General features: G+C 54.6%; 1 protein-coding gene across 7 annotated transcripts in view; it reads right to left on the bottom strand.

Annotated features, from left to right (window-relative positions):
• SSBP3 (single stranded DNA binding protein 3) overlaps positions 1-19,270 on the bottom strand; it is a 162,829-nt gene that overhangs the window by 8,672 nt on the left and 134,887 nt on the right. For 3 of the 7 annotated variants that reach the window (XM_059923182.1, XM_059923190.1, XM_059923227.1), the window contains exons 6-14: positions 17,832-17,912; positions 16,884-16,943; positions 12,647-12,713; positions 12,459-12,535; positions 4,203-4,267; positions 3,474-3,522; positions 2,805-2,840; positions 2,279-2,333; positions 874-944 (exon numbers count right to left, since the gene is read on the bottom strand). In XM_059923182.1, the coding sequence (XP_059779165.1) occupies positions 874-944; positions 2,279-2,333; positions 2,805-2,840; positions 3,474-3,522; positions 4,203-4,267; positions 12,459-12,535; positions 12,647-12,713; positions 16,884-16,943; positions 17,832-17,912 (561 nt within the window). The remainder of the gene's footprint in view (positions 1-873; positions 945-2,278; positions 2,334-2,804; positions 2,841-3,473; positions 3,523-4,202; positions 4,268-12,458; positions 12,536-12,646; positions 12,714-16,883; positions 16,944-17,831; positions 17,913-19,270) is intronic. The other 4 variants (XM_059923201.1, XM_059923217.1, XM_059923209.1 and 1 more) reach the window with 2 other exon arrangements.

Consider the following 19,270-nt stretch of genomic DNA (forward strand, 5'->3'; position numbering starts at 1 on the left):
CCGAACTGGCAAAACCAAACTGCGCATCCTTAAGGGCCCGAGCCAACCTTGGGGCCACAAGCCCGCCCTCTGGCTCTGCAGCCCACAAACTACTGATTTGGTCACGTGACAGCCTCCTTTCCAGACCCTGAGCTCCCGGAGGGCAAGGCCAGTGGGACTCACCTCCCCTGCCTGGCAAGGAAGGGTTGTCTGTGGGTCAGACCAGCCCTGTCCTTAGGGAGCTCCCAGCCGGGAGAGGGAGACAGGCCGCCACTGCACAGTCCAGTCCTGACATGGGCACGGGAACATGAGGGAGTAGGTGAGCAGGAATCAGAACAAGTGGAATTTGAGCGACAACATCATTACGGGTTGGGACTTTGAGAGGCCAAGAAGGGAGGAAGTGGCTTCTAGATTAGGGAAGGGCCCGAGGAGAGGCAGAGAGGTTACAAGATGGGGGGGTCTGAGGGCTCCCAGAGGCACACAGCAGGGAGGCCCCTGGGGGCCTCCCCCCGAAGCTCCACAGCCAAGGATACAGACCTGAGACATCGCCCAGGTGCACACTCAGCCGAGCAGGGACCGGCCCAGGCCCACCTGCAGCCTGCTGCTCTCCCCCATCAACAGCCGGCTCGGGCCAGCAGGGGTCCCCACCGTGAGGCTGGGTGCCCCACTCTGACCAGAGGTGTGGGAATCAGCCCACCCACTTCTCTCCCACCCGCTGCCAGCTATGAAATGGGAACCAAGCTGCCCAAGAGTCAATCACTTTTCTGATGGTTTATTTTATCCATCTTTGGTAACAAATGGCTGCCATCAGCTAAGCTTGCTTTCCGCTCAGCCGACGAAGTCAGTTGGATCTGTCGCAGTACCTGATGTGTAAATTATTAGAAGCTGACTTACGTTGGACCGGCTGCCTCCAGGCGGCACCGGGTTAATCATTGTGTAGATGTTGTCACTGGAATTTGTTGAATCTGTAGAACAGTGGAAACCCGCAAGTCGGGGTGATTAATTCACTTCTTAATTAAAACAAACTCATGGCACTTGAACTCATTCTTTTGTATTTTATCACCTAAAATTTCCTCTAAGTACCACCATTTTCTGGCTAATTTGTATTTAATGAAGATTCACAAAGTTTTTAATCACAGAAAATTCAACTGTGAAAACCACTCAACCCTGAAAGGAAGGATTTCAGGGTGCCTGGAAAGCAATGTGGACATGGCAAAGCCGTCTCCCCCATCGCAAACCAAATCTGGTCCCCAGACACTGCCTGGCAATGCAGGGGCGGCCAGACCACCACCTGTGCTCTCCCCGCAACCCCGCCCGGCAGTGTTAATCAAACTGGGAAAGAGAAACACCACAAGCTGATGGGGCCACCCTGCCAAGCTGATGGGGCAGGAGGGAGAGGCAGGGATGGGGCTGGAGACGCAGTAACATATGGAGTGGTTTAATGTGACCCAGTCTGAATGTAGGTCATGCAGCTCATAAAAATGCAGCAGCAGAAAGAGGGAGCAGGAGCGGGAATATCACGGTCGCCGCCAGATCCACCCCTGCCACTGAGCAGCTTCCCTGCTACGGGGAGCTGAGGGGATGGGAGAGAGGGACTCCTCCGTGTCCCCAATTAGCCAGAAAAGTCTCCTTAGGAAATCAGCTAACATGTTTGTATCAGGAGCAGGCACCGTATTTCTCGGGCAGAAATCCAACTACCTCTCACTTTTTATTTTGGGGGTGGGTAAAGATAGTATGTTGAATTCCTTGTAGTTGATGGTACGCTACTCTTAGCAGGCAAAAAACACAGTTGTGATGGGGGGCAGTGTGTGTGTGTGTGTGTGTGTGTGTGTGTGTACACATACGTACGTACATGCCCTCTTCTGATTAAAGAAAAGGTGAAAAGGGATCTTTGATACAGAGGACCAGAAGCCAATAGCTCTAGACACTCAAGAGGCATCACGCTGTAGAGTCCTGGTCCCAGGATGCCAAAACCCAAAAGCCCCTTTTCAGTCATCTAGAGAAATGACAACCAGGAGAGGATTCTCTCTGATCAGCGGGAGCCGAAAGCAGTGAGACCCCTTGTTCCCGGATCTCCTTGCTCTGCCCTGTCCTTTCACTGGAGATGAGGAGTGACCCGGCTGAGGCCACATCGCAGGTTGGTGGCACCGGGGCCTCCTGCCCACTAAATCCCTGGTGCCAAGATGCCGGGTGGGGGGCGCACTGCTCAGGAAGAGCGGCTTGCAAGCCCTGGCTCTGCACCCAGGCCCCCCCAGGACTCCCTACTCCCTCAGCGGCACCCCTCCCCCAGCATTCTTACCTGCAGGACTAGGCATGATGGGTGTTCCTGGGGGGCCGCCACCACCAGGGGGTCCCTGGAGATGAGATAAAAACGGACATCAGAAACCCACGGTAAAAAACCCATGGTGATGACACACGTGGGGAGATCAGCGGCCAGTGCTCACCCGGGGCCCAGGTGTTTAAGGCTTGGGGGCACTGGATTCCCCCTTTCCTTTCTTTAAACCAAGAGGTAGCGGTGGGTGTGCGTGTATGCTCACACACATGGGGACCAGTGAAACCAGAGGCCTGTAGTGGAAGCTGACTGGCCTACTGGTCAGTCCCCCGAATGGGGGTCCCAACTCTGGGTCTTGTTTGGGGACTTCTGGGCCACCAGAAAGTACAGATACCTGAATATTGACAGCAAGTTCTAGCACAGTTTGGAATCTGTGCTCAGAATATGTTGTGAAAGGAAAGAGACAGGGCCCCCCCACCCCCGCCCCAAGTACTCTTGTACACACAGTCACATGGGGTTAGACATGCAATGCCCCAAACCTGCACACACTTACCACGTAGGTGCCGGGTGATGAGGAGGAATATGGAATCTAGAAACAAGAGGGGGATGAGCCACACCTCAGAGACACCTCCTCTGACAGGCAATGAGTGCTCTACCTTCCAAATCCTTTGGGGGACACAACCCCACTCTTGATGGGAAACACACTGAGCCAGCTGGTAAGTGTCTCCAGGGGGGCCAGGGATGTGAGCCAAGTCCAGTTCCTATGCTGAACCGATCCTGAGAGCCTTGGCAGGGAGCCTTGGGGGGCCATAGGCGCGGGAGACCCTCCAGTTCTAGGACAGGAAAGTGAGAGCTTTCCCCACCCCCGGCCTCCTGCCCTGGACTGTCTGTGCTGAGCCCCTTCCCAGCTCCTTCCTCTGAGTGCTGGAAGCCAGCTCGGCCAAGGAAGGGGAGGTCGGCAGGAGCCTCTACACAGACAGGGCTCTGAGCCCGGCTCTCAGCTCACACCTCAGCTTCTGCAGAGCAGCGGGGAGAGCCCCTGATGGCCCCAGCGTGATACTCCCAAGCCTCCCCTTACAGGTGGGCTTCTCCTTGGAGGCATCAGGTGGACGCCTGCCGCATCCCACTCCCCATGACGCCTCCAACCTGGGGACAGGAACCACCCTGCGCCCTAGAACCCAGTCCCTCGCAGACAGCGCCCCCCGCCAACCTGGGTACTCACTGAGTTAGCACTGTTAGGATTGGGCCAAGGTCTGCCAGCTCCCGGGCCCCTGACAGAGGGAGAGAGATGGAGACAATGAGAAAGATGCTGTAAGCACCAAGGGGGTGGTGCCAGCGGGGTCAGAACAAGAGGGCTGAAATCACTAACAGGAAGTCCTTCATACAGTCCTAGAGCTGTTCTGGGGTAATAATGTGTAGTTCCGTGGGTAGAAATCTATAGATTCCTATAAATTATGTGCAAAATTTGTGAAAATAATATTTCCTCTGCACATGCATTTTCCTAGGAAGGGAATACAGAGATTCTCATAGGGATCAACTACCGCAAAGGGGCTACACCACTGAAGCCCTGAAAGAGTGATCAACCGTACAGGGCTTCAAATCTTGACCCTGCCACTTATAGAGCTGTGTGAGCCTAGGAAAGTTACTTCACCTCTCTGTGCCTCAGTTACCCATCTGTCAATAGGGGTAATAATAAGCACCTCACAGGGTTATCATGAAGATTAGGTGAGCTAATCCATGTAGCAAGCTTGGAAGACTGCCCGGCACAGACAAGCACTACATGGGGGTGTATGAGGTCTCATCACCGGTATGCTCAACACCCTCACTTTACTGATGAGAGACTGAGGTCCAGAGAGGTGCCAGTAATTACTCCCATCACACGCCTCTCAGGGGGAGCAAAGGGCGGGGAAAGCCATGGGCTCTGAGCTGCCAGCAGGGCGGTTGGCCTTACATGTTAATCCCGGGCATGGCGGGGCCAAGGGAGTTGGGTGGTGGTCTCATGCCGCTGCCGTAATTCTGCAACGATAACCAAGCGTCAGTCTATGAGAAGGAGAAGGGGAACCGGAGAGAGAAGGAGGGGGAAAAACAAACAGAACATAAGCGAGAGGGTTAGTCTGTGAAAAGGATCTGATGAGAAAGTAATACATTCATTAAAAAAATGTGGGGAGGGAACCAACTGACAGGAACCACAATGACAAGCCAGCACAGAGGGACAGTCACAGCTTTAGATGCATCTTCAGGGGTTTCAGGATGGGTCTCTCGAAAGCACACGGGCATCCAGGAAGGAGCTCATGATGCCGGTTGGCACCTGCCCTCAGGTCTCAGGCAGGAAAGGGGAAGAGACTCAGTAACAGGACCAGCTGGTGACCACCACCCACCTTAGAAATCTAGGGAGAAGAAACCGCCAGCAGGCTGGGGGCAGGGCTGAGTCAGCACGTGGAAGGGGAGGCGTACTCCTACAAGGCCTGTCCCGCAGCCCGGCGTCTACAGACCCCACCCTGCCCCAGGTCTGGGCTGTCCCCCCATACAGTCACCTCATTCAGGTGTCAGCACGTGCGGCCCTCAACAGGCACAGTACTGGAGGAGCAGGAGGAAAACTCTGTCTCCCTGCTCAAGGGAATCACTGCTCCATTTAAGAGAAGAGTCTACACAGAACTTGGAAACTTGCAGGAGTCCCAACTCAGCTCGGCACAACCCACCATGGCAGTGGGATGGGTCAGAGCAACCGGACCAAGCACCCAGGCCTTTCACCTGGCTCATCTCCTTCACCACTGCTCCCCGACTCCCCTCTTCCAGAGCTATTTTCTTCGCAGGAATAAATATCTTGCCTTCCTTCTCCACTTGGCAGGCTCCTACACATCCTCCAATACCCAGATCAAACCAGCACCTCCTCTGTGAGGCCTTCCCTGCTCATCCCGTGGGGTTAACTGCTCCATCCTAGTCACTCCCAGAGTGCCTTGTAATGTCCTCCCCCAACGGCCTGCAGCACTCTGGCTTATGATCGTGGCCACATGTCCATCTCTCCCACTGGACTCTGAACCCCTCTGGAAGGCGGGAACTCTATCTTACTGATCTTCATATCCCCTGTCACTGCACACATCAGCTGGCACAGACTGGGCGCTGAATCATCAATGGAGTGAAGAAGTGAATGAGCGGAAAGTAACATGAGGCTGGTTGTAGCTTGAGCTCTGCCTTTGTAGGAGAAAGTAGTAGGTTGGTGGAATTTTGATGGCAAAGGAACAGCCAGCATTGGCCATTTTTTACTGAGCACATAACACATACAGTCTCTGGTTTGGACCTTGTAACGATGACATGAAGCTGGTATTATTCCCATTTTATAGAAGAGGAGACTGAGGGTCTGGGGGGAGAAAGATGTGCCCAAGATCACAGTCAGCTAATGTCTCTGCTGGGGTTTAATCCTGGATCTGCGAGCCTCAGGGTCTGCTCTCTACACCACACATCTGGGAGGTGGGGAGGAGGGTGGGAGTGGGGACAGAACAGGAGGCTCAAGGGCCAGAGCTGACAAACAGAGCCGCCATCAGGCTAGTGGCAGGTTCTCCAGACAGGGACCATCTCGGGACCACCTCCTTGGCTTGGTCACCCAGAGAGGGGTTTGGAGTGAGAGTGTGCAGACAGGGTGTGCACAATGACAGCAGCAGCGCCAGGCTGGCTGGCAGACAGCAAGGCCTGCAGTCGGGGGAGGGTGACCACGGAGGGCTCCTCGGGCAGCCGGCATCCCCCGTGCCTGCTCAGGGCTGAGTCCCTGGGCCGGAAGACACTCACCTGCCCTGGAGTAAATATGCGGCAAGATCAGTGAACAAAGGGGCCAGTCCCTCCCTATAGACGATGCCACTCGTGGTGAGCAGAGCCACAGGTTTGAGGTCAGAACACGGAGAGCCTGCACCAGCACAGCCTGACTCTGGGCAAACCACACAAATAACAATGCTTCCTCCGTGCCAGGCTGTGCTACGGGCTTAGTATCACCTACATTTAACCACCACCACCTCACTACTATCCCCACTTTAAAGATTAAGACACTGAGGCGCAGAAGCAGAGTGATGGCCCCTCGTGCAGCTATGATCATGGCTTCAGAGCTGCAACCCCTCCGCTGTGCTGCCTCGTCCATAAGATGGGGACAAAGAGCCCCCAGCCTTACAGGGCCGTGTGAGGATCAAATGAAATGATGGCTCTGAAGTGCTCCCTCAGCCCTCAGAGGTGTGTACTGATTTGGGATGTTAGCAGAGCAAACGCCAAAGCCTTTAATGCTGCCTTAAGCACGAGGTCTTAAAGGGCCCTTTCTAAGCCCACGTGCAGTTACGAAATCCCCTGTACAAATCTCAGCCTCGCTTCCACTGCTCCAGAACAGGAAGCTCACCACCTCCCCAGGCAGCCCACTCTTCCACTGTGTGCAGCCTGGCCAACCAGAAAGGTCTTCCAGATAGAGAGTGAGACCTCCTCCGGGGGCTGCAGCTGCATCCTGCTCCCTCTCACACCCAGGAGAGCGGCCGGCACTGTGGGGATGGAGTGGAAGGCTGGCCTGGGGGCCGGCGGGAGCCCAGGACGTGGCAGCAGAGTGCGGTGAGGAGAAGATTAAGCAGGGTGCTCACTCCTGAAAGACGTCTGGACATGCAGCCCCTCAGGGGAGGCTCCGGGTGCACCACCTGCTGCCCTAACCCGACCCCCTCAGGAGCCTCCCAAAAGCCAGCACGGCCGCTGCCCAGGAGGGAGCAGGCCTGCCAGGTCCTCCCTCCTGCAGAGGCCCAGACCCTGACCGCCACTTACATGTTCCCACTTCACAGATGACAAGCTGGAGGCCCAGAGAAGCCAAAGACTCGCCCAAGGCCATACAGTAAATCAGGGGTGAAAGTAAGGCTGACAGTCAGGTTTTGGAGGCAAGTTTTCAAATCAGAGACACTGGCCTTTTCACAGAGGATGGGAGGGCTTAGAAGCACAGCTTCACGGACTCAGTAGAAATGGTTCTCTCTTCTCCCAGTGCCCACCTGCCCGCAGCACTGGGTTCTGAGGTGTGGCCATAGCCAGACAACCCCTCTTCCTCTGTCCTCAGCACTACTCTGCAGGGACGGGGCAGTTGGAGACCTGGGAGGAGTCCTTGGTGCAGCCGTGGAGCCGGCCACATCCACAGGGGTGTGTGCATGTGTGTGTCTGTCTACCTCCCCACACCCACACCTTGTCCCGACGAGGGCGCTCCAGACCCTGGGCAGAGGGGCTGATCCATGGTTAGGAACTATAAAGGGTCAGGCCCCACCCTCTTGGTCTCAGTTCTGCGCTCTTGGGCAAGGTCCACGGCGATGCAGAAAGGCACCCTGCAGCTGGCAGGGGCCGGGGGCTGCTTCTGCTTCCTGCAACTCCTTGGCACACGGGCTCTTTTTTGATGTTGCCTGGGGCCCAAAAGAATAGTCTTTAGGACAGACCTGTCAAAGGGGTCTCCAGGTTGCTGGGCAGTTTCCTGGGCTTTGGGCCTGCCCTCCACCACCTCTAATCATGTAGCAGCCTGGCCAGCCCCACTGGAAGGTCTCCGAGGAGCCACCAGGGAAAGTGCCTTGAGTGGCTCCACTCTCTCCTCACCAGCCCAGGGCGCCCTGGCCTGGTTTACGATCCTTCCATCTCTTTCTGGGGTCTCTGCTCAGAGGCACTGAGCTTGGACTGTCCTGGCTCAGTGGGGAGATGCAGCTTCTCCTGGTGGCACAGGACTGTCTCTAGGGATAGTGGATTATCCTTCACCTGAACATTCTGAAATGCAGACAAGCCAGGTTGGCATCTGATTCTAGGCTGTGCTGACCCCACCCCAACCAGAATACCAGACGCGCTGCAAGTGGCATCCGCGAGAGCCTTCATAGCCCTGCCAGTTTCAGCCTCATCCCAACAGGATTCACTTTTGAAAAACTGAGCCAGAAGTTCTCACCTGACACAGGCATAGGCATAATTCTTTAAAGAGAGAATACAATTAAGTGGAAATACTACCTCCTTTCTCCACTGGCTGCTTCACAAAACCAGAATAAAATCTGCCTGAGGCACTGAGGGCAAAGGGCAGGGTGATGCCTAGTTTGCTGGTTCCTTTGTGACATTTAGGTCAAAATGATACACAACCTCAAAAAGCATGATGTTACTCCATTCGGTTTTGAAACCTATAAAGTAGCCCCAAGACCACACTGTACCTATTCTTTGTTCAGAAAGTTCTAGAGTGGTCCCACTATTAGAAATCTTATTCTCCACTTGGAATAACAGGCTGAAGTTTTCCCACCTCTGTGTCCAGTCTCAGCACAGCCTTGTGCATGCAGTGGTGCTTACTAAAGACTGCCTGAAGGGGCTTGGTCGCCTTTCTTAACAGTCCAGGCATGGCAGAGACAGGGCTCCCTCCCTGGGCCCAGGCTCTAAGGAGGGAATGGGATCCGTGCAATGCTTTGCGGAGCCTTGTGCTGCGGTCTGTCTCACAGCTGCTGTTTCACGCAGCCCCACGACGAGCCCTGTGAGGTCATCACCCGGCCACCCATTTTGCAGATGAGGGACTGGAGGCCCAAACAGGCTGAGCTGAGGCCAGGACGGTGTTCCTAGCACTAAGCTCATCCCTCTCCTGTCCACTCTGAGTGATCAGGGCAGCACCCTCAGGGGACAGAGAGAAAGGGCTTGGGGGGTAGGTCCTGTCCTCTCCCTACCCTCAGCTTGGGGGTCTAAAACTTCAGGCTCTACGATGCCCACTCCTTGGCTGACCCCAGAACCTGCAATCCATCTCATACCCCAATCCTGCCCAGGCCCAGGCTCACTCAAGGCCAGGTCTTTCTGCCCCCAGTGAGGGGCTGGTGAGGACATCCGGGTTGCTCTAAGGGAGGTTTGGCTCTGGAATTTAATACTGCACCCTACCCAGAGGGGCACAAGTGATATGGGAAAGGAAGGAAACAGAAACACTAATTAGAAAAGATACATGCACCCCTATGTTCACTGCAGCATTTTTTACAATAGCGAAGATATGGAAGCAACCTATCCATTCATCTTGGATAGAGGAAATGTGGTAAACACACACACAGAGGAATATCACTCAGCCATAAAAAAGACTGAAATCTTGCCATCTGTGACAACATGGATGGACCCTGAAAGCATCATGCTAAGTGAAATAAGTCTGATAACGAAAGACAAATACTGTATGATTTCGTTCATACGTGGAAGCTAAAAACCAAAGCAAATGAACAAACGTAACAAAACAGAAGTAGTTACAGATACAGGGAACAAATGGGTGGTTGCCAGAGGGGAGGAGGGCGGGCGGGGGGGGGGGTTGGGGGGAGGAAACAAATAGGTGAAGGAGATTAAGAGGTAGAAACAACCAGTTGCAAAATAAAATGAGTCATGGGTATGAAATGTATGGTGTGAGGAATACAGTCAGTAACTACATAATATCATTGTATGGTGACACATCATAGTAACTAGACTTATTGTGGCAATCATTTTGAAATGTCCAGAAATACTGAATCACTATGTTGTGTAACAGGAACTAACGCAGTGTTGCAGGTCAATTATACTTCAAAAACAAATGAACTCATAGAAAAAGAGATCAGATTTGTGGTTACCATTGGCAGCAGGTGGGGCTGAGGAGGTTGTTGGGGGAGGACTGGATGAAGACAGTCAAAAGGCACAAACTTCCAATTACAAGTAAGTACTAGGGATGTAACATACAACACGATAAACAGAATAAACACTGCTCTATGTTATACATGAAAATTGTTACGAGTAAATCCTAAGAGCTCTCATCACAAGGAAAAAACATTTTTTTCTATTTCCTAATTCTGTATCAATATAAGATGATGGATGTTCACTAAACTTATCGTGATAACCATTTCATGATGTATGTAAGTCAAATCATTATGCGGTACACCTTAAACTTACACAGTGCTGTATCTTAATTATATCTCAATAAAACCAGAAAAAAAGAAAAACAAAAAAAAGGAGAGATGTTTTCAGAGCCCCTGAGGTTGGCGGGGTGGAAAGGGTCAGCTGGCCTCACCGCAGGGCTAGCCTCTCCCTCCCCTCTGGGCACCGACCTCCGAGCCTACAAGAGCTCCACCCCTGTACCCTGCTTGGTGAGGCCAGGAGGGCCCTTTCCAGCAAGACCTCAGCCTTCAGGACCCCCACCCTCTTTAAACGTGCCATGAGAGTGTGCCAGACTGCTGCTCAGGGACATGGACACGACGAAACTCCCACTAAGCCAGCAGGAAGTCCTAGACTTTGGGACACTCTGCCCTTGGTCCGTCTGATAATTATCCATTCCCAGCTTCTGGAACCTCAGTATTACTACAGACTTAACAAGCTGTTAATGGCCTTTGCCAGAAAAAATAAAAAGAAATGCGAAGCAATCACCAGACCCAAGCAGCTCGAGTCCTGAACACTGGTTTTAAGGCCCCAAGTTGGAAAACACGAACTGCTTCCTAAGAGGCTACCCTGGGCCAAGCATCGCGCCAAGAACTTGAGCCTCCTCCTTTCAGCAACTGCACAAGGAAGTACTGGTCTCCTTCCCATTTTACAGATGCAGCTGCTCAGCTCCAAGAATCAAGAGGGGTGGGTGGTGGACTACTCCATCCTCTTGTGTCCCCTAGACTCCCCCACCCCCTGGACATCCTGGAAGTCCAAGGCCACTGCTTATTTCCACACCAAGAGTATCTCTAGTGTGTGGCTGAGAATTCTGAGAGTTTCTGACTCAGGAGAGGGAACACTTGGCTTTCAGACCCTGCCACCCCTCCCACGGGTTCCTGCGGAGGTCAGCTCAAGCCGGCCGCCTGGCAGGAAGGGGCCACTCTGGTAGCTTAAAAGGAGCTGGTGAAAACACAAGCTCTGGGGGATTTGAGGAAAGAAAAGAAAACTGGAGCTGCAATTGGTGTGGGCTTGCTTCCTTTTAGGATTAAGGGGCCAACGAAAGACAAGGACCTCCCTAAAAATCTTTCAACGCCACAGATGTTGCTGCCATCACCAAGAAGAACGCGGCAGCTGGGTGTGCTGTAAATACAATTCCAGACAGAGTGGAGGACTGTGGGGTGTGGCAGACGCCTCTTCCTCCAAAAGGGAGGCATGTGTGCGTGAGTGGGGGCATGACCTCACCCCCAGGGAACCGGAAACCTGTGCAGGGGCCCAGAGCATCCCAACACCGACAAGCAGGAGTGGGAGAGACAAGCAGGCCTCCAGGCAGGGCAGAAAAGAAGGGAAGGAACACCCTAGAACAAAATCCTCCTGCTCTCACTGTGAAATGCCCCTCTCCTTACTCAGACTTCTGGCTTTAGATAGTCAGATACCAGAGAAATCCCAAGGACGACAGAGCACAGCAAACTCTCTGCCACAGCGCCTGCAGGACCCAGAGCCGCGTTCAAATACTCAGAAGAGCGGGAGCCAACTGTGAGAAGGTGCTGTAACAGGAATGGCCTGCCAGACCCCTGCCTGATGGTGCTGTGGGACCCCGACCTGTGGGTATGGAGCTGTGTCCCAAGGAGCGACCGCTGTGTTGCTGCTATAAAGGGGTGGGCAGGGCACTTGAGACAATTTCCTCTAGAGGTTTCTAAACTGTCCTTTTTGGCAATGGAGGCCCTCTGGGCAAAAGAAAGCTTAGGCAGGAGCTTGGTATATGAAAATGGCAAAAGCTCTGAGTTGAAGGGAGCGCCGGGGCCCTGGCAGACCTGGCTCCTCGCAGCTGGGTGGTACCACCAAGAACCACAGCTACAGATTCACCCCCCACTGGACTGGCAGGGACGCTGGGGCCTGCTGGGGCCACCGAGGTGAAAGTGATTCGTCCAAAGTCAGACAAATGGTGAGTTGCAGACAGAATAATGTAATATCCTGCCTTGCTTGGGTCCCAACAAACTGTGACCGTTGAGCCAGCTCAGGCCCACCCCACCTCCCAAGGGTGGGAGGAAGCTTTGGGGACCCACACTGCTGCTCGGGGACATAGACCCCTGCCTTCCAAATTCCTCAAATCCCTCCCATGGAAGGCTCCCAAATGCTCCTCTTCCCCAGCTCGCTGGGGGTCCCCTCAACTCTGCCAGGTGGGCTGCCCAGCTGTGGGCATAACGGGCTGCTGGGGCCCTGGTCACGCCCTCTCCCCTCACCCCTCTGAGCTGCGAGACATGGAAAGACTAACAGACTTGGAAAGAGGAGAGAAGGCGGGTGCACACAGATGGCCGGGAGATGGACAGACAGACAGGCGGTCGGTTACCTGTGGGCCGGGCCCCATGGGCCCCATGCCTCGGGGAGGGTTCATTCTCTGCATTGATCCTCCCATGTTGGGGTGCCCTGCGTGACAGAGCGGGTGAGCCGTGAGTGGCAGGAGGTGGAGGCAGACAGTGGCGGGGGGAGCCCCTCCCGATGCCCCCCCACCCCGGTGGCCCACCCTGCCTTGTCTACCTTGTTGTCGCGTGGGATCCATGGAATTGGGCAGCAGTGGCTGTGTCCCAGGAACTCCTCCCGGAGGCTGAAAGAGACGTAAGACCCGAGGTGAGTGGCTGCCCCCCGGAGCTGGGGACAGAGGGGAATGCACCTGCCTGCCCAGGCTCCCCACCTGACCATTTAGGGCCACTCATGGCCTCCCCAAGACCGCTCCTGCTGCCCGCCGGCTGGGGGGCCCCCGGGCAGCAGCAGTCAGCTCCAGCTGGCGTTACGGAAAACTGCAGCATGGGTAGGTCAGCATGGGGGCTTCATCTCTGGGAGAGGAACCAGGGCCCAGCGCTGCCGTCTTGGCAGGTTTGCATACCAGCCAGAGCCCAGTCACACTCTGGCCGGGCCACCAGCCACACCCCCTCAGAGGCAGCACTGCTCCCTCCCTCCCTTTTACCACCCAAACTCCAGCTAATGCAGTTTAGGCCAAACCCTGTCTCTCCTTTGCCTCGTGGAGAGTGGAGGTGTAACTCGTTTTATCCCCAACTCCCAACTGTGGGGACCCGAGAGACCCACTAGCTAAAATCCTGCCACCGTGGGAGGTCCTTTTTCAAGGGGGCAGGGGAGGAGGCGGCTTTTGAGATTTAGACGAGAGAGCTGAGGTCCAGAGGCCTGAGGGCCCTCAGTCAGCCCTCAGTTGCCTGCCGGCAGAGCCAGGAAGAGCCAGGAAGAACACCGGGGACCCGGACCCCAGGGGTGGAGGAGGCAGCCTCTAGGAGAGAGTGAGCAGGATGCTGAGTGACAACCTGCCGCCCAAAGCCTGGTGCACGCGGCGCACGCTGGTGTGACTACTACAGAGGTGAGGACGGGGCCAGGGGTTTCCTGAGTGAACGCTTGGCACACCGGCTACGAAAACCCCTTCAAAGCGATTTATTTGAGACTGAAGTTATTTCAGTTGCAATATGAAAAAAGAGGAAAGAGCTGGGGGAGGGGGAGGGAAAGGGAACTTGGCTTTTAGAACCCCATGCCTTAGGACTAAGCACAGGCCCTTGGCTTGGAGAGGAAAGCCTCTGTGAAAGCTGGGCACCTGTGATGGGGACCTCCACCCCCGCCCCCCGCTTCGCCCAGGGTCCCCCAGCCCCGACTGTGCTGTGGGGATGATGGCCGAGTGGGGAGCGGCTGGCCCAACAGGAAACTCCAAACCAGTTCTGGACCGAGGTGGTGGGAAACAAAGGGACAACTTCTCACTGTTTAGCTTCAGAATGGCCTGTGTGCGTGTGTCTGGGTAGGGGGAGGCTTCTGGGAGCGCCATGCAAGCCTGCGGGTACTTGCTGTTTGAGAAGTGGCATCTGGCACCTGCTGCTTCCATCTGCCTGGGGCTGCGGAGTGTCCCTCTCTGTGGCCCTGGGTTTTAGCTGTTCCGACCTCTTGCTTTCTCCCAGCTCTGCTTCCTCTCCCGAGTTCCCAAGCTCTGAACCACTTGGCTGGTTTGTGTCTGCCCACTTGGGGGTCTGGGATATTTCTCGAGCCTGGTTTCAGGACTCCGAGAGGACACAGGAAGACCTGCCACTGAGGCTGTTTGGTTTGGGGGCTCCTGGGATGTTGAGGTGCCGGGAGACCCCCACCCCAGGCCTTGGTAAGCCCCCATCTAACTCTGATGGAGCGGCCATAGGGGGCTGGACAACCACTTCCTTTCCAGGTAGCCCAGTGTTGACCACTAGTTCTGGCCGGAGGCTCTTCCTTGGGTTCCCCTAACCCTGCTGTGTGTCAGAACTCAGGAGCAGAGCAGGGCTTCCCGGAGGCCCAGAAGGGACCCGGGAGTCACTTCCCTCACTGGAGTGACCCTGAAATGAGGCAGTCTGGGCCTCCTCTACCAGGGAAGGAAGGTGTGCAACAACCAAGGTAAAAGGGGCCGCACTGCAAGGGCTGAAGCCCTCAGGCGTAAGAAAGGAGAAAAATAACGGCTCATATATGGGACTGCAAGCACGAGCCGTGCACACACCCTTGGGGCCTGCTGGGGAGAGAGATGCTCTGGGGCTGTCCCACAGGCTCCTGGAAGTAGGCCAGCGCCTCGCCTACAGCACCATGGGGCAGGCGCAGGAAGTGTCTGCCCAGTGAACGGACAAATCCCACCAGAATCTGCTGGGTCACTCAGCTGCCTGCCCGAGTCCGCGGGCTGGGTGGGGTAGGGGCTCCGCTGGGATGTGATGTCAGGGCCGCCTGACAACCCCAGACTCTAGCTTTCCTCTCCTTAATCCTGCTGAACCCCACTGCTCACCGCCCACCCATCTACCCTGGCTTGAAACACCACAATGCTCTCTGTACAAGGCTCCAAACCCCTAGCCAGGGAGGCAGATGGAGGATGGCCTTGCAAGGCTTTAGGGCCAGGTCAACGACCCTGAGCTCCTGGTCTCCCTAAGTGCCCTTCTCATTGCCCTAACCCAGGAGGTCACGTGGGCCTGAGCTGCTTCTGCTTCCTCCTCCTGCCCTGGGGAAGGCTGAGCTAACGGGTGGCATAGAGGCTTCTGTGGGACCAGCAGCCCCAACTGAGGCACTCTCCAAGAGACGCCCAGGGGCAGTTCCTGGGACAGGGACACATCCCCCCTTGGAGGACAGAAATGTCTTGAGTCCACAGGAAGCTGGAAATCGGTATAGATTTCCAATGGGGGAGTGGTGGGGAGGTTGGCCTGATTGATTTGTAATGCAAGGTACAGATGATGGATTATTCTCCATGTGCCCTCTTGGGCACTTGCTCATGCTTAATTGATAAATAGAAACAAACGTTTCCTCTCGTGTCCCTTAATTGCTAGAGGAAGGGCCACAATATATGATAAGGAAGCATCTGTTCCGTCCCTGGGGCAGAGGCCAGTTTGGGCTAAGGAGAGCCCTGGGTGGGCAGGAGGGAAAGTTGCTGCTGGGGTCCGTGCATGTGATGGCCGAGGAGGCCCACTTGATGGCCTGTTAAAACCAAAGGCAAGGGGCAGCATTTTTACACCTATGAAAGCTAACTGAACCTGGTGAGGTGGAGAGGAAACAGCACTGGGCCAGGAGCTGCAGACTGACACGAGCCCAGCTCACTGAGACACTTAAGGAAGTCACTGCTCCACTCTGACCCTGTGTTTCCTCATCTATGATATATCCTAGGGTCCCTCTTTGCTCAAAAAGCTGGGTCTCTAATTCTTGTCCGAATTTTTCCCCTTCATGTCAGAGAAAACAGGAAAGAAAAGATTTTTGGAGAAAAAGAATTAGTGGAAACTGGTAGGCTATTTAACTTTAAAATCGGAGTCCCCTGGTTATGAGCATCTCTCCAAAGTCCCTGTATTGTCTCACTCAGGAGTTTTCTTGCAGAGCCTTGAGAATGAAAGGGATCACATTCAGGTAATGCCAATCTAGCTGGTGACCTAACTCCCAGCTCCAAAGGCAACAAGGGCTGGATGTACTGGCACTTCTGGTCAGACTTTCTGAAGGGCTTCTGCAAGGTCACTCTAAGAATTATGTATACAAAGATGTATGGGCATGAAAAGAAATTTCCCTGATTTTTTATTTAAAGTTTAAGTCTGTCTACCCTAAAAAGAAGATAATTCATCTTTACCTCTGCAGCTCTCTTCCCGCCCCTGGATGGGCTGAATCAGGTAGGGCAGCTGGGGACCGATTTCTCCAGACCACCTCAAATTGCCAACCCTAATGGGCCAGCATAAGGCCCACAACTCCAGGCTGAAAACCCCTCCCTGTAAGCAGACCACTTTTCTAATTACATGAACAAATCCTGTCTTATTTTGAGTTGGGTCTGGGAAGCAGGCAGACATTGCTTAAAAACTCACAAATGTCCTCCTTGCTGCATCCAGGCTCCTGATCTAAGCATTCCTACTGGCCATTTCTCCCCTTAATAGCAGGATTATATTTACCAGCTTTGGCAATTCTCAAAAGCTTCCAGGAAAAAATGCACGTTGTCAATTAACTTCATTAAGAAGGAAGACCCTTTTCCAAGAAGGGGCTGGAAGGGAGGGGCTGGGGCGTTACCACCTTCTCTAGGAGAGTGGAAACCCTGCATTCCCGGCCTGCTGCTCCAGAACTGACTGCCCAAAGCCCACCGGTAGAGGCAGGTGAAATGTTGGGAGGGGCTGCAATGGGGACCTGTTTATAAGCCTCCCACGTTAAAACTGTCCCTCCACCTCCCAGCCCTTCTCTCAGATTGTCATCTGAGTCCAAATCCAGCCGGGTTCACGGGTGGCCGAGTGAGGGGAGAGAACATGAAAAGGTACAGTACCTGGTTTCCCATTCTGATCGGGGGCCGGGGGCCGCCTGCGTATCGCGGTGACATAAAAGGCTGCAATTACAGGGCATTAGTTCAATGACAGCCTGCACTGAACGGTGACAGACAGAAATGCGCTCCTCTCCACAAAGTCCAGTTTTGTTACAACTAGTCATCTTTTAAACTCTCTTCCTCCCGGTGGCCTCTTCCCTCCGGGCAAAACTTCCTTTGGGTGGAGGGAGTGATAGATGCATACACCCTGCACCTGTTGGCGGAGATCTACTCTGGATGCCTGCCGGGGCAGCAACTGGGACCCGGCACAGGACGCGGAGGAACGGTTACAGTAATGCAGGGCAGAGGAGGAGACCTCTGCTCTTGGTAAGGGCAAGTGAAAGAATCGGAAAGGGACTTGTACAGGAAATTTTCAAGCGTGCAGACAAAGCTGGATGCGCGCTCACACGCACTCACAACACCGACAAAGGGGGTGGGGAAGGGGAGCGCAGGTGGGAGGGCGGGGGAGGAGGTACACAATGAAAACAGTGAGGGGACAGCGGGCGCCCTAACTCAATGCGGGGGGGAATGGGCAAGAAAGCTTTCTCAGCAGCGAGTGCACAAAGAAAAGGCCAGGGATGCAGCTTTGGTTACAAACAATGGTTAACCAAACTCAAAAACCAAACCAAAAGTGAGAGAGGAAAAAACAAAAACGCAAAGGTCGCTGACAAGGTCACAGAAATAGTTTTCCTTTTCTTTTGGTTTCATATCCAAGCGGGATGTGATGTCCAAGGAATGAAGACTATCTTTAGGAAAAAAAAGATATATTTTGGGGGGGAAAAAAATCTCCTTGGTCAAATCTCCTCAAAAGCAATGGCTAGAGCACATTTTAATTTTTGTTTTTCCTCTGCTGGCTCTGTCCTCCTGGTGCCCCGCGCCCCCCGGCGGGCGGGCGAGCCACAGTGCGTTTACCTGACTGTGGGGTCCCATCATGCTGCTGGGATTGTGAGGTGGAGGCTGTGCGTGCGGCGAGGGCTGTGACCCCGGAGGACCCTGTGAGGCCAGACAGTAGAGGCAGGTTATAGATCACAGCACATGGAGAAGCGCAGGAGAAGCTTAAAAGAACAAAAATTAAACCAAAACGAAGGGCGGGCGTGCAGGCGGAGGGCTCTGGTTGGCGGGGAGGTGCAAGCTGCTGCTTGGGTCGCCGGCTCAACGGTGTGAACGGCGGGCAGGAGGGAGAGAAGCTGATAAACACATTCACGGGGGATTTACAGGCACGACAAATAAAATCAAGCTCCTTTGTGGAAGCACACAGGAGCGGGCCGGCATGGTCTGCCGTTGCAGCGGAGTTTGCCATGTTAAATACGTTGATTGAGATGGGATCAGGGCAGAGCACAGGGACGCACAGAAACTGACCCACCCTGCAGGGCACCCACGAGCCGCCCCCCGGGGCTGCGGAAGGACCAGGAGGCCCTGCCCTCCGGGAGCTCCCGGGCTGGGTGGATGGAGACGGGTCGTGGGCCAGGACCGGTGACCAGTCTACCGAGGGGAGGGGCCCTGATGGATGAATGGGAACAGACAGGAGGAGCGAGGTGGTGCCAGAGACTGAACACATGGGGGACAAGAGGAGGAGACGGTCACCGAGCGCCCACTCAGCGCACTCATTAACATGCCTTCACTTGCAATTGGTCCCGTGACATGGGTTTCTCATTCCTATTTCCACCAATGACGAAACTTAGTCTCAAGGATGAGGAGATTTGGCCACGGCCACATAACCGGTAGATGGCAGAGAGAGGAGGAGAAGCCTGATGGGTCCAAGGCTGACCCTGACCCCTGCAGCCAGACCTGGGCAGGTGTGTGCAGGAGCAGTGGGATGGGGCTCTCCATTCCAGCCACCCCCATCCCAAGCTGATCCCTGAAGCCCTGGGCTATGCTGGCCTCGACTCCCCACAGAAGAGGTGGGCAGATGAATTCCCTTAAACCACGGAGTTGGTCAAACCGTGGGCTACAGTCCATTAGTGGATGGTGAAATCAATTCAGTGGGTTGCATCCATTGTTTTTAAAAACGTGGAACACAATAAAAAGTAGAATAGAGGGCTTCCCTGGTGGCGCAGTGGTTAAAATTCCGCCTGCCAATGCATGGGACACAGGTTCAAGCTCTGGTCTGGGAAGATCCCACATGCCGCGGAGCAACTAAGCCTGTGTGCCACGACTACTGAGCCTGCGCTCTAGAGCCCGCGAGCCACAACTACTGAGCCCGCGAGCCACAACTACTGAAGCCCGCGCACCTAGAGCCCATGCTCCGCAATGAGAAGCCACCACAAAGAGAAGCATCCCGCGCACCGCAACTAGAGAAAGCCTGCATGCAGCAACGAAGACCCAACGCAGCCAAAAATAAATAAATTAAT

The sequence above is a fragment of the Balaenoptera ricei genome, chromosome 1 (genome assembly GCF_028023285.1).
Source record: "Balaenoptera ricei isolate mBalRic1 chromosome 1, mBalRic1.hap2, whole genome shotgun sequence".
NCBI lineage: Eukaryota > Metazoa > Chordata > Mammalia > Artiodactyla > Balaenopteridae > Balaenoptera > Balaenoptera ricei.